The 12,516-nt window shown below is 44.6% G+C and overlaps 1 protein-coding gene across 2 annotated transcripts in view; it reads right to left on the bottom strand.

Annotated features, from left to right (window-relative positions):
- The window catches only part of LOC102277629 (N-acetyllactosaminide beta-1,6-N-acetylglucosaminyl-transferase), a 57,620-nt gene that overhangs the window by 32,002 nt on the left and 13,102 nt on the right, over positions 1–12,516 (bottom strand). The window contains exon 2 of one of the 2 annotated variants that reach the window (XM_070360759.1): positions 5,138–5,294. The exons of the other annotated variant lie outside the window; for it this stretch is intronic. Coding sequence (XP_070216860.1) covers positions 5,203–5,294 — 92 coding nt within the window. The 3' untranslated portion in view covers positions 5,138–5,202. Of the gene's footprint in view, positions 1–5,137; positions 5,295–12,516 lie in introns of those variants that run through there. 2 annotated transcript variants of the gene reach the window in all.

The following is a 12,516-nucleotide window of genomic DNA, read 5'->3' as shown; positions in this document are numbered from 1 at the left end:
TAAAGTTCAACATTCAGAAAGCTAAGATCATGGCATCCGGTCCCATCACTTCATGGGAAATAGATGGGGAAACAGTGTAAACAGTGTCAGACTTTATTTTTGGGGGCTCCAAAATCACTGCAGATGGTGACTGCAGCCATGAAATTAAAAGATGCTTACTCCTTGGCAGGAAAGTTATGACCAACCTAGATATCATATTCAAAAGCAGAGACATTACATTGCCAACAAAGGTTCGTCTAGTCAAGGCTATGGTTTTTCCTGTGGTCATGTATGGATGTGAGAGTTGGACTGTGAAGAAGGCTGAGCGCCGAAAAATTGATGCTTTTGAACTGTAGTGTTGGAGAAGACTCTTGAGAGTCCCTTGGATTGCAAGGAGATCCAACCAGTCCATTCTAAAGGAGATCAGCCCTGGGATTTCTTTGGAAGGAATGATGCTAAAGCTGAAACTCCAGTACTTTGGCCACCTCATGCAAAGAGTTGACTCATTGGAAAAGACTCTGATGCTGGGAGGGATTGGGGGCAGGAGGAGAAGGGGACGACAGAGGATGAGACGGCTGGATGGCATCACTGACTCGATGGGTGTGAGTCTGAGTGAACTCCGGGAGTTGGTGATGGACAGGGAAGCCTGGTGTGCTGCGATTCATGGGGTCGCAAAGAGTCGGACACAACTGAGCGACTGATCTGATCTGATCTGATCTGATTATGTGATCTTAGGCTCCCACTGGCTTCTTCTTTAAAAACGATGTTCTTGGAACTTCCCTGGTGACCTAGAGCTAAAACTCTGTTCTCCCAATGCAGGGCCAATCCCTATCAGGTAACTGGACCCCTCATGCCGAAACTAGGACCTGGCGTAGCCACATCAATATTTTAAAAAATAATAATAACTTAAAAATAAATAAAAAGGATGTTCTCCATGATCCCTTCCAGATTTTTAAAAATAGTTTTATTTTTCATTTTTATTCTTTCAATTTTTGGCTGTGCCACATGGCATGTGGGATCTTAGTTCCCCAACCAGGACTCGAATGCCAGTCCTTGCATTGGAAGTGTGGGGTCTCAACCACTAGACCGCCAGGGAAGTCTCCCTTTCCAGCTTTTAAAATGAAGTACAGTTTAGCATGATGTAAGGGGAATCGCTAAGCAACAGTGATGGGATCCAGGAAGTATGAGGTGTGGCCTCTGACCTATAGGGAAGTGTATCTTTAGTAGGATTAAAATGCGTACAGCTGGAAAGACAACCAACAAAACAGGAAAGACCATGGATTAGTTCCAAACAAGAAGGTGTCTGATAAATGTGACAGGAACTCAGAAGAGAAACAAACAATTCCCTTGGAGCTGGGATGGTTCGCAAGAGCTTCCAATGGTGAGATTCAGACAGAACAAGGAGAACGCATTCCAGTTGGGGAAATTACAAGAGTGAGCACCAACACCAAAACAAGAAAGCCTCATGTGCAGAAATTTCCCAGGGAGAGTTGTAAATCTAGAATTTCTTTGACAGGGCAGCAGATAAAAACCTTCAAGTCAGTGAACTGAGACCTCAAAGACCCGGTCGTGTTTAAAGGGTGAGTGCAAGAGAGCAAGGACTTTCACCTCCCGTTTCTCTCACAACCCAGCAGCTCCACCAGGGCCCGACACGCAGTGTGTTCGATGCTTGTCAGACGGGTCCAAAATCATCTGGGCGTTTGAAAGCACAATTTTCAGCTCAGGAAGAAGGCATGTTGAAGCTTACATTTGCCCACTGTTTTAATTTATATATCAGAACAGCAAAGGCTAGAAGAGTCGTTTCTGATGGTTTTTTTTTTTTCTTTCAGGCCGATTTCTAGCTATTCGGAGGTGTCATTTTACTGTACAAATAGTGTTTTTTCTCTCTTCCCCCACAGCACATGCCTGTTCGAAGATCTAGCTATAAATATACCACATCAGCACTGAATTTTAGTCACTTCCTTATGCATCTTTCCTTGGTTTAATTGCATGGACTAATGCAAACTTCATTATACTTTTATAATTTTTCTGGGACCTGTTTTTCCTTTCACAGTTAACAGTTATCCTGGAGTTGGGAAAGAAATGAAGGGGACGGAGGCTTGAACAAAAACACTCAATTCATACTGGTAAATCAGCCGAAGGGTCACTGGAAAGGAAGGGGTCTGATGAAGTTGCTGGCATGGCACGGAGGTGCAAAGTCATATCAGCAGAAAAGGTTAGGTAAGTGAGGTGAGATGCTATCATTTCTCGGACTCACTGATGGCTGTTCTTCAGCAGGTCATTTGTGTGTGGTTTTTATTACTCTTGAAGCAGGTCAAGTGACTCAGGGATTCATTCCTTAATTACAAAATATATAGATTAATTTTCTTCTCTTGGAACTAAGAGTATCTCATGAAAAAGCAGAGAACAGTGACAGTCCATTTCACTTTGGACAGTCAGTCAAGCAATTCTGTTCTGAGTAGCCAGATGTTTTGTAAACGAAGCCTTTTGTTTGTCTATGTATCTATGCAGTGTTTTTTTTTTTTTTTTAAACCGTGCCACAAGGCATGTGGGATCTTAGTTCCCCCACCAGGGATCAAACCTGTGCCCCGCGCAGTGGAGTCACAAAGTCTTAGCCCCTGGACAGCTAGGGAAGTCCGTATCTGTGATGGTCATGATGCTAAAGAGAAGGACGAAGACATTTTCCAAGCACATCTTTAAAACAACAATTTCTCCCAGAACTGAGAGCCCTCCGAGGGAGCTCACTGGGGAAAATCCACCTTCTCTGGGGACCCAATCATTTTACTTTCTATGCTGTTCATCTAATTAACAGTAGCAGAGGTTGTTGTTTAGATCACAGAACCCAAAGCATGATTTCAAACTCTTGCCTCAAAGAGGGGAGGAAGATGAACACACAGGCTTAGGTGGCAGGTAGAGAAGGTGGTCCTACCAAACCCTAGCATGGTGGTATGAGCTGAACTGATCTGCATCTCATTTTGATGGCACAAAGGTATCAAGGAAACCCTTCCTGGATGCTAAAGGAGCTAAGCAAATATTTGCAAAAGACAGTCCACACAAATCCCCATAGGCAAATGTCAAAACCTGCACAGGAAGGAGGCAACCTTCTGGTAGCAGAAATGTAGCCACTGGTACCATAAAGAGCCTGAAACTGGGCGGGGCTCAGAGAATGAAAAAAAAAAAAATTCAGTATTCCAAATAAGTCATAGCCAGTTAACGAAATTAAAAGACACTTGCTTGCTCCTTGCAAGGAAAGCTATGACAAACCTAGACAGTGTATTAAAAAGCAGAGACATTACTTTGCCAACAAATATCTGTATAGTCAAAGCTGTGGTTTTTCCCAGAGTCACGTATGTATGGATGTCAGAACTGGACCATAAAGAAGGCTAAGGACCAAAGAATCGATGCTTCCAAATTGCGGTGTTGGAGAAGACTCTGGAGAGTCCTTTGGGTTGCAAGGAGATCCAACCACTCGATCCTAAAGGAAATCAACCCTAAATATTCATTGGAAGGACTGATGTTGATGCTGAAATTTCAGTACTTTGGCCACCTGATGCAAAGAGCTGACTCATTAGAAAAGATCCTGATGCTGGGAAAGATTGAGGGCAGGAGAAGGGGATGACAGAGAATGAGATGGTTGGATGGCATCACTGACTCTGCACATGAGTTTGAGCAAACTCCTCTAGACAGTGAAGGACAGGGAAGCCTGGTGTGCTGCAGTCCATGGGGTCACAAAGGGTCGGACACGACTGAATTACTGAACAACAAGAAGTTAGCATTTTAGGATAAAACTTACTACTGAATTTACCTGTGGAAACTAATTGCTTAACCTTGGAAGAACTGACTCATTGTTTTACTGAAACATTTGTTTCCAAAAGCCAAACTAAGTGTGCCTGTAACTTGAGGTTAAGGGTAGTTTAGGTCAAAAGTTTGCAACCTTCTGTTCGACCTCTCAAGGTTGCAGGTCCCCCACCCCAAGAAGTCCGTTAGCTCCAGGTGGAATTTAATCATTTGCATTTCTAATAGGTCTTGAGACCAAAGTTTGAGACCCAAAGGATCAGATGCCAAATTCTATGATTATTTTTTCCTCAGTGACCTGAATTGATCTATTTTTTTAAAGATTAAGCAATATATCATAAATAAAACAAAAAATCACTATTTCAGGATCATCAATACTGTATAGTTTGGAAATATTGAATGAATGCTAAGGATTCCAACCAGTCCATTCTAACGGAGATTGATCAGTCCTGGGTGTTCTTTGGAAGGAATGATGCTAAAGCTGAAACTCCAGTTCTTTGGCCACCTCATGCGAAGAGTTGACTCATTGGAAAAGACTCTGATGCTGGGAGGGATTGGGGGCAGGAGGAGAAGGGGACGACAGAGGATGAGATGGCTGGATGGCATCACTGACTCGATGGATGTGAGTTTGAGTGAACTCCGGGAGTTGGTGATGGACAGGGAGGCCTGGTGTGCTGCGATTCATGGGGTCACAAAGAGTCGGACACGACTGAGCGACTGAACTGAACTGAAGGATTCCTTGGCAGTCTAGTGGTTAGGACTCTGAGCTGTCACTGCTGAAGACCTGAGTTGGTTCCTTGATCTAGGAACTCAGATTCCACAAGCCTTAAGGTGCGGCTAAAAATAATACCCACAAAAGAGCAAAAAAACCTCCAAAATCGTGAATTCAAATGGTCGATAGCCTGATTCCTTGAATAAAATTTACTATGGTAAATTCACTATGGTAACTGGTACTTTTAGGAAGAATGAAAGAAAATGGATGGACAGAATGGTGCTAGGTGGTGTTATTTAAATAAGAGAAACCCTAGTTGCAGGTCATCCTGCCCCAAATTCATTCTGTAATTTACTGTACACAGTGCGGACACCTGTCCTAATCCCAGTCTTTCACAAAGTATAGACTAGGGTTATTTACCAACAAACAATGATGTTTTGAGTATCCAGTTTGCTATCAACTGAAATGGAGGAGGGTATAGGAGAAGGAGACACACATTTTTTTATTTTTATTTTTATTTTTTTCACATTTTTTTAAAAATGAAAAAAAGTCAGAAAATACCACATACTGGTGCAGATGGAGAGCAACCAAAACATCTGTGAGCTCCAGGAGGAAGCCTGAACTCGGACCACTTCAGGACATTGGCGATTTCTACTCAGGCTGAGCGCAGACCTCTGGCACCCAGCATTTCCATCCCCAGGTATTTGTGTGTGTGTTTAAAGGACACACGACTCAGCAGTAAAGAATCTGCCTGCCAGTGCAGGAGAGGCTAGAGACGTGGGTTCAATCTGCAGGTTGGGAAGATATCCTGGAGAGGAAAATGACAACCCACTTCAGTATTCTTGCCTGGGAAATCCCATGGACAGAGGAGCCTTGTGGGCTACAGTCCATGGGGTCGCAAAAGAGTTGGACAAGACTTGGCGACTAAACAACAATTAAAATTTCACCTAGCTCAACATTCACTGCAGCCACATTCCTAGTAGACCCAAATGCCCACCAACAGTTGTTACATGGCAGGGTTTCTCCACCATGGCAGTACTGGCATTTTGGGCTGAATAGGCCTTATTGGGGGGGTGGGTGCTGTCCAGTGGATATTTACCAACATCCTCGGTCTCCACCCACCAGATGCCCGTATTACCCCTTGTGCCTCCTCCAGGTTTTGACAACCAATGTCTCCAGATACAGCTAAATGTTCCAGGGGGGGCAAAATCACCCTCCACCCTCCCACCCCAACTTCACACAGCAACGAGAATGAATCATAACTGTCTGCAACCACCAAAAAGGGAATCTCACAAACAGACCATTGAGCAAGAGAAAAAAAAAAAAAAAGGCAGACAGGAAAAGTACATGCTGTACATTTCCATTTCTATAAAAGTCAAAAACAGGTAAAAGCGTCTGTGCTGCCAGACATCATGGTAGTGACCGGAATGCTGGTTATGTTCTGTGTCCTTCCACCGACTGCGTGGCTGCGGCTGCGTCCACTTTGTGCAACGGGATCAAGCTGAGCCCTAGTGATAGGTGCGCTTCTCTTTGTTATATAGTGTCTCACCAGAAGTGAGTGAATGAATGAAAGTATAACACGAGTCAAAGTCCTCCTCCCAGAAATACTCTTTCAGCGAAGTCTCCCAGGTGACCGGGGAATCAGCTGTCTCTGAAGCAGCTCGTATTTATGGTTATCACTCCTGGTCAAACTCTCTGCAAGACCACATTCCATCCCTTCTTCCCTAAGCAGACCGAGGCTGTTTCCACTCTGGCTCCTGACACCAGCCGCCCTCAGTCATGACCCAAAGGTCTCGCCTTCCTACCAGTGAGCAATGTCCAGCAGGAAAGGAGCCAAGAGGAAATAGAACAGGAGGTCACAAGTGAATTCAAAACCCCCCTGTTGCTCATCCACACAAAACCGAGTGTCAGCCTTTAAGGCACTTGTAATCTGGAGAAGGAAATGGCAACCCACTCCAGTGTTCTTGCCTGGAGAATCCCAGGGATGGGGGAGCCTGGTGGGCTGCCATCTATGGGGTCACACAGAGTTGGACATGACTGCAGCGACGCAGCAGCAGCAGCAATCTAGATTAGGGGCTTACAAAGGGCTCAGTGGTAAAGAATCTGCCTGCTGATGCAGGAGACCCATGTTTGATCCCTGGGTGAGGAAGATCCCCTGGAGAAGAAAACGGCAACCCGCTCCAGTATTCTTGCCTGGAGAATCCCATGGACAGAGGAGTCTGGCGGGCTACAATCCACGGAGCTGTAAAATAGTTGGACGCTACTGGGGAACTAAACAAGAAGAGTCTCGATTAGACAAGGATGAGGGGACACCTGGGCTGACAAGCAGAATGGACGTTACGACAGGGTACCAGGGGTGTGAATGACACAGCTAGGGCATCAGGGGGCTGTCACGCCCTCTTGCCCAGTGAGGAAACTCCAAGTCCCAACTCAGAAGGTCACTGGTCTCCCAGTGACCTCCCAGCCCAGGGCCACTGTGCTAGAAGTGGCTGACCCTGGACTCAAATGTGAGCAGCTTTGCTCAGGACTTCGTGCCGTTGGTCGGTGTCCCATGCCATGCCGTTCAGGCAGGCCCAGGGACGGCTAGGAGTCAGCACCCAGGAGTGCTTCATAGAAAACCAGGAGAGATAGGGAGAGCCGTGTTCACTTTTACTAAGACATGTGGCTTTCTCCAACATTCCTTTTCTTTCTCCATTCAATACATCAGTATGTGCTGGGAAGCACTGGGTCTGAAGCACTGTAAATCTTTTCCTTCAAGCTTCCTTATTGCTCAGAAAACCATCTGGACAATCTTTTGCTTTCCTGTAGAACTGACTTCCAAATTCAGCCTCTCTAGCTCCCCCTTCAGGTGGTCACATTTCTGCAGGTATTAACCTGATCCAGAGGAGTAATTGGTCCTGGGCCAAACCGGGTTCCCAAGGCCTCACCCTTGAACCAATAATTAACCAGGCACCTAAAGGTACTCTCCAGGGACCAAGCCCTTGTGAACCATCTCCAACTCTTCTCTTTTTGCAGAGAACAAGTCACCAATTTTAGTGTAGATTATCATTTAATACTCATAGTAACTCTGTGAAGTAGGCACAATTATTATCCCCATTTCACAGATGAGCAAATGAGACTTAGAAATGTCCAACACATATCCAAGGTCATGAAGTTGGGTGGCATTAGAGCTGATCTCTGAATTTATATATATATATATTGAGCTGCCTTCCAATACATATATGTCTATAAAGGCATCACAGTTCATTCCAAGCTCCTTCGCTCTTCCCAGAGGCCAAGGCCACCGCTGGTGGAGGTGGGACCAGCATGTCTTGGAGCCAGGACTTCAGCTAAGCATCATGGGAAAGACCACTTACATAGAGTGGGGGGGAAAGATGAGTGAATGTGCTGGGGTTAATGGGGGCCTGGTTCCTCACTCCTGGGGAAGGAAATGGAGAATAAAGAAGCCTTTGTTGTTGGATTGGAATTGGAGGCCATGTGAATTTGTGTTTGTTTTTCTGGCCTTGCTGTGAGGCTTGTGGGATCTTCCCCGACCAGAGATCAAACCTGGGTCACAGCAGTGAAAGCACTGAGTCCTAACAATTGAACCACTAGGGAATTCCCTATGGTTTTTAATAAGCGGGCAGAGATAGGTACATAGATAGATATAAATAGATAGGTACATAGGTACCTATGTGGTACATAGATACCTATGTGGAAAATTCTTCAAGGGATGGGAATACCAGACCGCCTGACCTGCCTCTTGAGAAATCTGTATGCAGGTCAGGAAGCAACAGTTAGGACTGGACATGGAACAACAGACTGGTTCCAAACACGAAAAGGAGTACGTAAAGGCTGTATATTGTCACCCTGCTTATTTAACTTATATGCAGAGTACATAGTGTGAAATGCTGGACTGGATGAAGTACAAGCTGGAATCAAGATTGCTGGGAGAAATATCAAAAACCTCAGATATGCAGATGACACCACCCTTATGGCAGAAAGTGAAGAAGAACTAAAGAGGCTCTTGATGAAAGTGAAAGAGGAGAGTGAAAAAGTTGGCTTAAAGCTCAGCATTCAGAAAGCTAAGATCATGGCATCTGGTTCCATCACTTCATGGCAAATAGATGGGGAAATGGTGGAAACAGTGACAGACTTTTTTTTTTATCCCAAATCACTGCAGATGGTGACTGCTGCCATGAAATTAAAGGATCCTTGCTCCTTGGAAGAAAAGTTATGATCAACCTAGGCAGCATATTGAAAAACCGAGACATTACTTTGCTAACAAAGGTCTGTCTAGTCAAGGCTATGGTTTTTCCAGTGGTCACGTATGGATGTGAGAGCTGGACTATAAAGAAAGCTGAGTGCCGAAGAATTGATGCTTTTGAGCTGTGGTGTTGGAGAAGACTCTTGAGAGTCCCTTGGACTGCAAGGAGATCCAACCAGTCCATCCTAAAGGAAATCACTCCTGAATATTCATTGGAAGAACTGATGCTGAAGTTGAAGCTCCAATACTTTGGCCACCTGATGCAAAGAATTGACTCATTTGAAAAGACCCTGATGCTGGAAAAGATTGAAAGCGGGAGGAGAAGGGGACGACAGAGGATGAGATGGTTGGATGGCATCACCGACTCAAGGGACATGAGTCTGAGCAAGCTCCAGGAGATGGTGAAGGACAGAAAGGCCTGGTGTGCTGCAGTCCATGGGGTTGAAAAGAGCTGGACACGACTGAGCAACTGAGCAACAACAACAAAAGAGATGTGACCGCTAAGTGTAGCTCAAGATCCTTACTCAGATTTTAAGTTTAGGAAGGACATTATTAATACAACTGGCGATATGGGAGTAGGGTCTGTGGGTTAAAGAGTAATACGGCAGCACTTGCTGGTTATACTATGACAGGAAACTCTGCAGAAGAGTGGCTTGGTTGTTAGTGATTATCGCACTTTGAAATGGTGAGAGATGATTTGCAAACGGCTAAAGAGAAGTATAAAGGAGAGAGCGCGGAAGCAAAGAATAAGCAGGTATGGTAGAACGTCATGGGTTGTGGAGTGTAAGTGAAGGGTATAGGGGAGCTCTTTATACTATTCTTATAAGTCTATAAGTATTTTAAGTATAGTAATTTTGGAATTCGTTTAAGAGGTTGAAAACTCATTAAGATCTTCAAACATTTTCTAGACATTCAAGGAGTAGTATTTTCTTTTCTTTCTTTTTAAGGGGAACAGGGGTTTTCTTTAACCACTCTTTACTTACTTAATCTTTCTTTACTTTTTGGTTGCAACAGGCAATCTTTAGTTGCAGCGTGTGGAATCTTAGTTCCTGGACCAGGGATCAAACCCATGCCCTCTGCAGTGGTAGCGCAGAGACCTAATCACCAAACCACCAGGTAAGACTCCTGAAAATTGCAAAGAATAATATCGACCTCCCTCAGAGGATTTCTGAGAGGTTTAAATGACTTAGTCAAACGAAACATTAACATTAAATCTTTGTACTCTCTCCTGGAGATAACATTTGTTCTACAGAATTTCTTCTTTAGCCACATTTGTATTACCTGCACCAACAAAGCGGTGCCAGGGATTTCCCTGGCGGTCCAGTAGTTAGGATTCTGCTCTCTCGTGGCCAAGGGCGGGGGTTCAATCCCTGGTCAGGCAATTAATGTCTCACAAGCTGCTTGGTGTTGCCAAAAACAACACAAAAAAACAAACAAAATTCAAGAAAACAAACAAACAAAAACTTCCAAAACAGTGCCAACGTTGGAGCCACCAAGGCTGCGGAAACAGCCCCTGTCTATAAAATTAACACAGGACGACAATTCTACCTAGAGATTATTATGACCAAAGTCAGCTCTTCCCTACCCTTTCTGACCAAACAGAAACCTTGCTCCTCTGAGATTTTGAAATCTGGTTTTTAATGTGGGGTGTTAGATCAAGGAAGTAATTTTCAACAGTTTCCATGCCAGGGCATTTCCTGAAAGCAGTCGTTTGTCTGGCACCTGTTAAAAAATAACAATAACTGAACAAAGTTCTCTCCTCCACAGGTGAATAGACAAGACTCCCCAACTGCCAAGGGCCTTGTGTGCGGAATACACTACCAGGATCAGCAGGTAGCCTCTCAGCAGCTGCGCCCAGCAGGTCAGCCTGCACGGACACGGCTGGGAAGCTTAGCAGTGTCTACATGGTATGACAAGGAAAGAGGCTGCCATGACAGGAAGCAGTCTGGACACAAACCAAAAGCCTTCCATTGCTGTCTAGTCACTAAGTCACGTCCAACTCTGCAACCCCGTGGACTGTAGCCCGCCAGGCTCCTCTGTCCATGGGACTCCCAGGCAAGAATACTGGAGTGGGTTGCCATTTCCTTCTCCAGGGGATGTTTTCAGACCAGGGATCAAGCCCATATCTCCTGCATGGCAGGAGGATTCTTCACTGCTAAGCCACCAGGGAAGCCTAAAAACCCTCCATACACTTTGGGAAAAAATGGAGCCATTTCCGGCTACACTGGCACCCGGGGACCCTCCAGAACAACTCTGGGTTTCTATTCTGAGGCTCTATGTCTTGTCAATAGAGACCTATCATTACAATTAATTTTATTCTCAATCCTGCCTTGTCCTTAATTTCATTTCCCCTCCTATCTTAACCTTCTCTTTTATGGCTTTGAAACTAGAAAGCCACCCCACACCTGGCTTTTGCCTGATTCACAGGATTGAAGCCTTGTGGCTTGTTAGGGCTCAAGACTGTAAAGGCTCCTCCGTCCATGAAATTCTCCAGGCCAGAATACTGGAGTGGGTTGCCATTCCCTTCTCCAGGGGATCTTTCCAACCCAAGAATCAAACCCTGGTCTCCTGCATTGCAGGCAGATTCTTTGCCAGCTGAGCCACCAGGGAAGCTCTGTAAAGTCACAAACAGCTGCACACAGCTCAGTATTTGCACGGAAAATTCTACCCGGGTGGCTGGTTTACCTTCCATAAAAATTGTTATAATTTTTCACCATGGCTAGAAGGAGCTTAGTTAGGATTGCAAAGATTATAGGAATTTGAAGTTCACTTCATTCCTAATAAGGATAAAACTAGAGAGACACATTTATGAATCCTTGGAGGTAAAAACAAATGCTTGCGAAACTCTGTCAGACTCTGCCCCGAATTTGTCAAGCTCAGTAACACAAGAAATAGTGTTGGGAGCAACAAAGTGGTGTGGACTTAAACAACCCCCTCCTGTGTTTCTAGGTGGTCAAATATAGCCAGCACAGAATAGCGCACACACACTAACGGAGACCGAGGCCAAGGGGCAAATCTTGTGAAACGGAAGAAACGAAAAGTAAAAGTTACACAAACACTAACTCGGGCTTCAGCAGCAGTCCTGTATCTCACAGTTCAAGAGCTGGAAGGGAAAGGTCATAGACTAGAGAGAGCAAATATGGGTTGGCTAGACAGGAAGGGATTGTAGCCATTTTATCCTTCAGAGGAGGAAGAATTGTGGTTTGCATAAAACAACAGAAAAGGGCTCAAATCTTAATATAGTATCTCAATTAAAAGGGTTACTTTATTTTTTAAATGAACCTTAACTAATTGCTTAATCAAAGGGTTCAGAAAGAAGAAACCGGAATTGACATTTTGGCCAGGCATTTTAGCAAGGTATCCTTAATTCAACATTGGACAGTTTCACCTTTTAATCCACCCAGTCTTCAAAACAAATTCAAGTGTCTTTGGCAGTTATGAGTTGGATGTCCTTGAGAAAGTTGCAGAAACTCTCCGTACCTGTTTCCTCATCTATAAAATAGAGCTTGAAATGCCAAGATTCAAAGAAGTAATGTCCAAGAGGCACTTAGTCCTCTTCCAAGAAGGCAGACCAAATGCCAACAAGCACACGAGAAGATTTTCAACATCATGGCTCCTTGTTCAGTCGGTAAGTCGTGTTTGATTCTTTGCAGCCCCGTGGACTGCAGCGCTGCAGCGCTGTCTTTCACAATCTCCCGGAGTCTGTTCAAACTCATGTCCATTAAGTAGGTGATGCTATCTAACCATCTCATCCTCTGCCACCCACTTCTTTTGCCTTTCATCT

This window comes from Bos mutus, chromosome 23 (assembly GCF_027580195.1).
Source record: "Bos mutus isolate GX-2022 chromosome 23, NWIPB_WYAK_1.1, whole genome shotgun sequence".
NCBI classification, from domain to species: domain Eukaryota; kingdom Metazoa; phylum Chordata; class Mammalia; order Artiodactyla; family Bovidae; genus Bos; species Bos mutus.
This window is presented reverse-complemented; position numbering and strand designations above follow the sequence as displayed.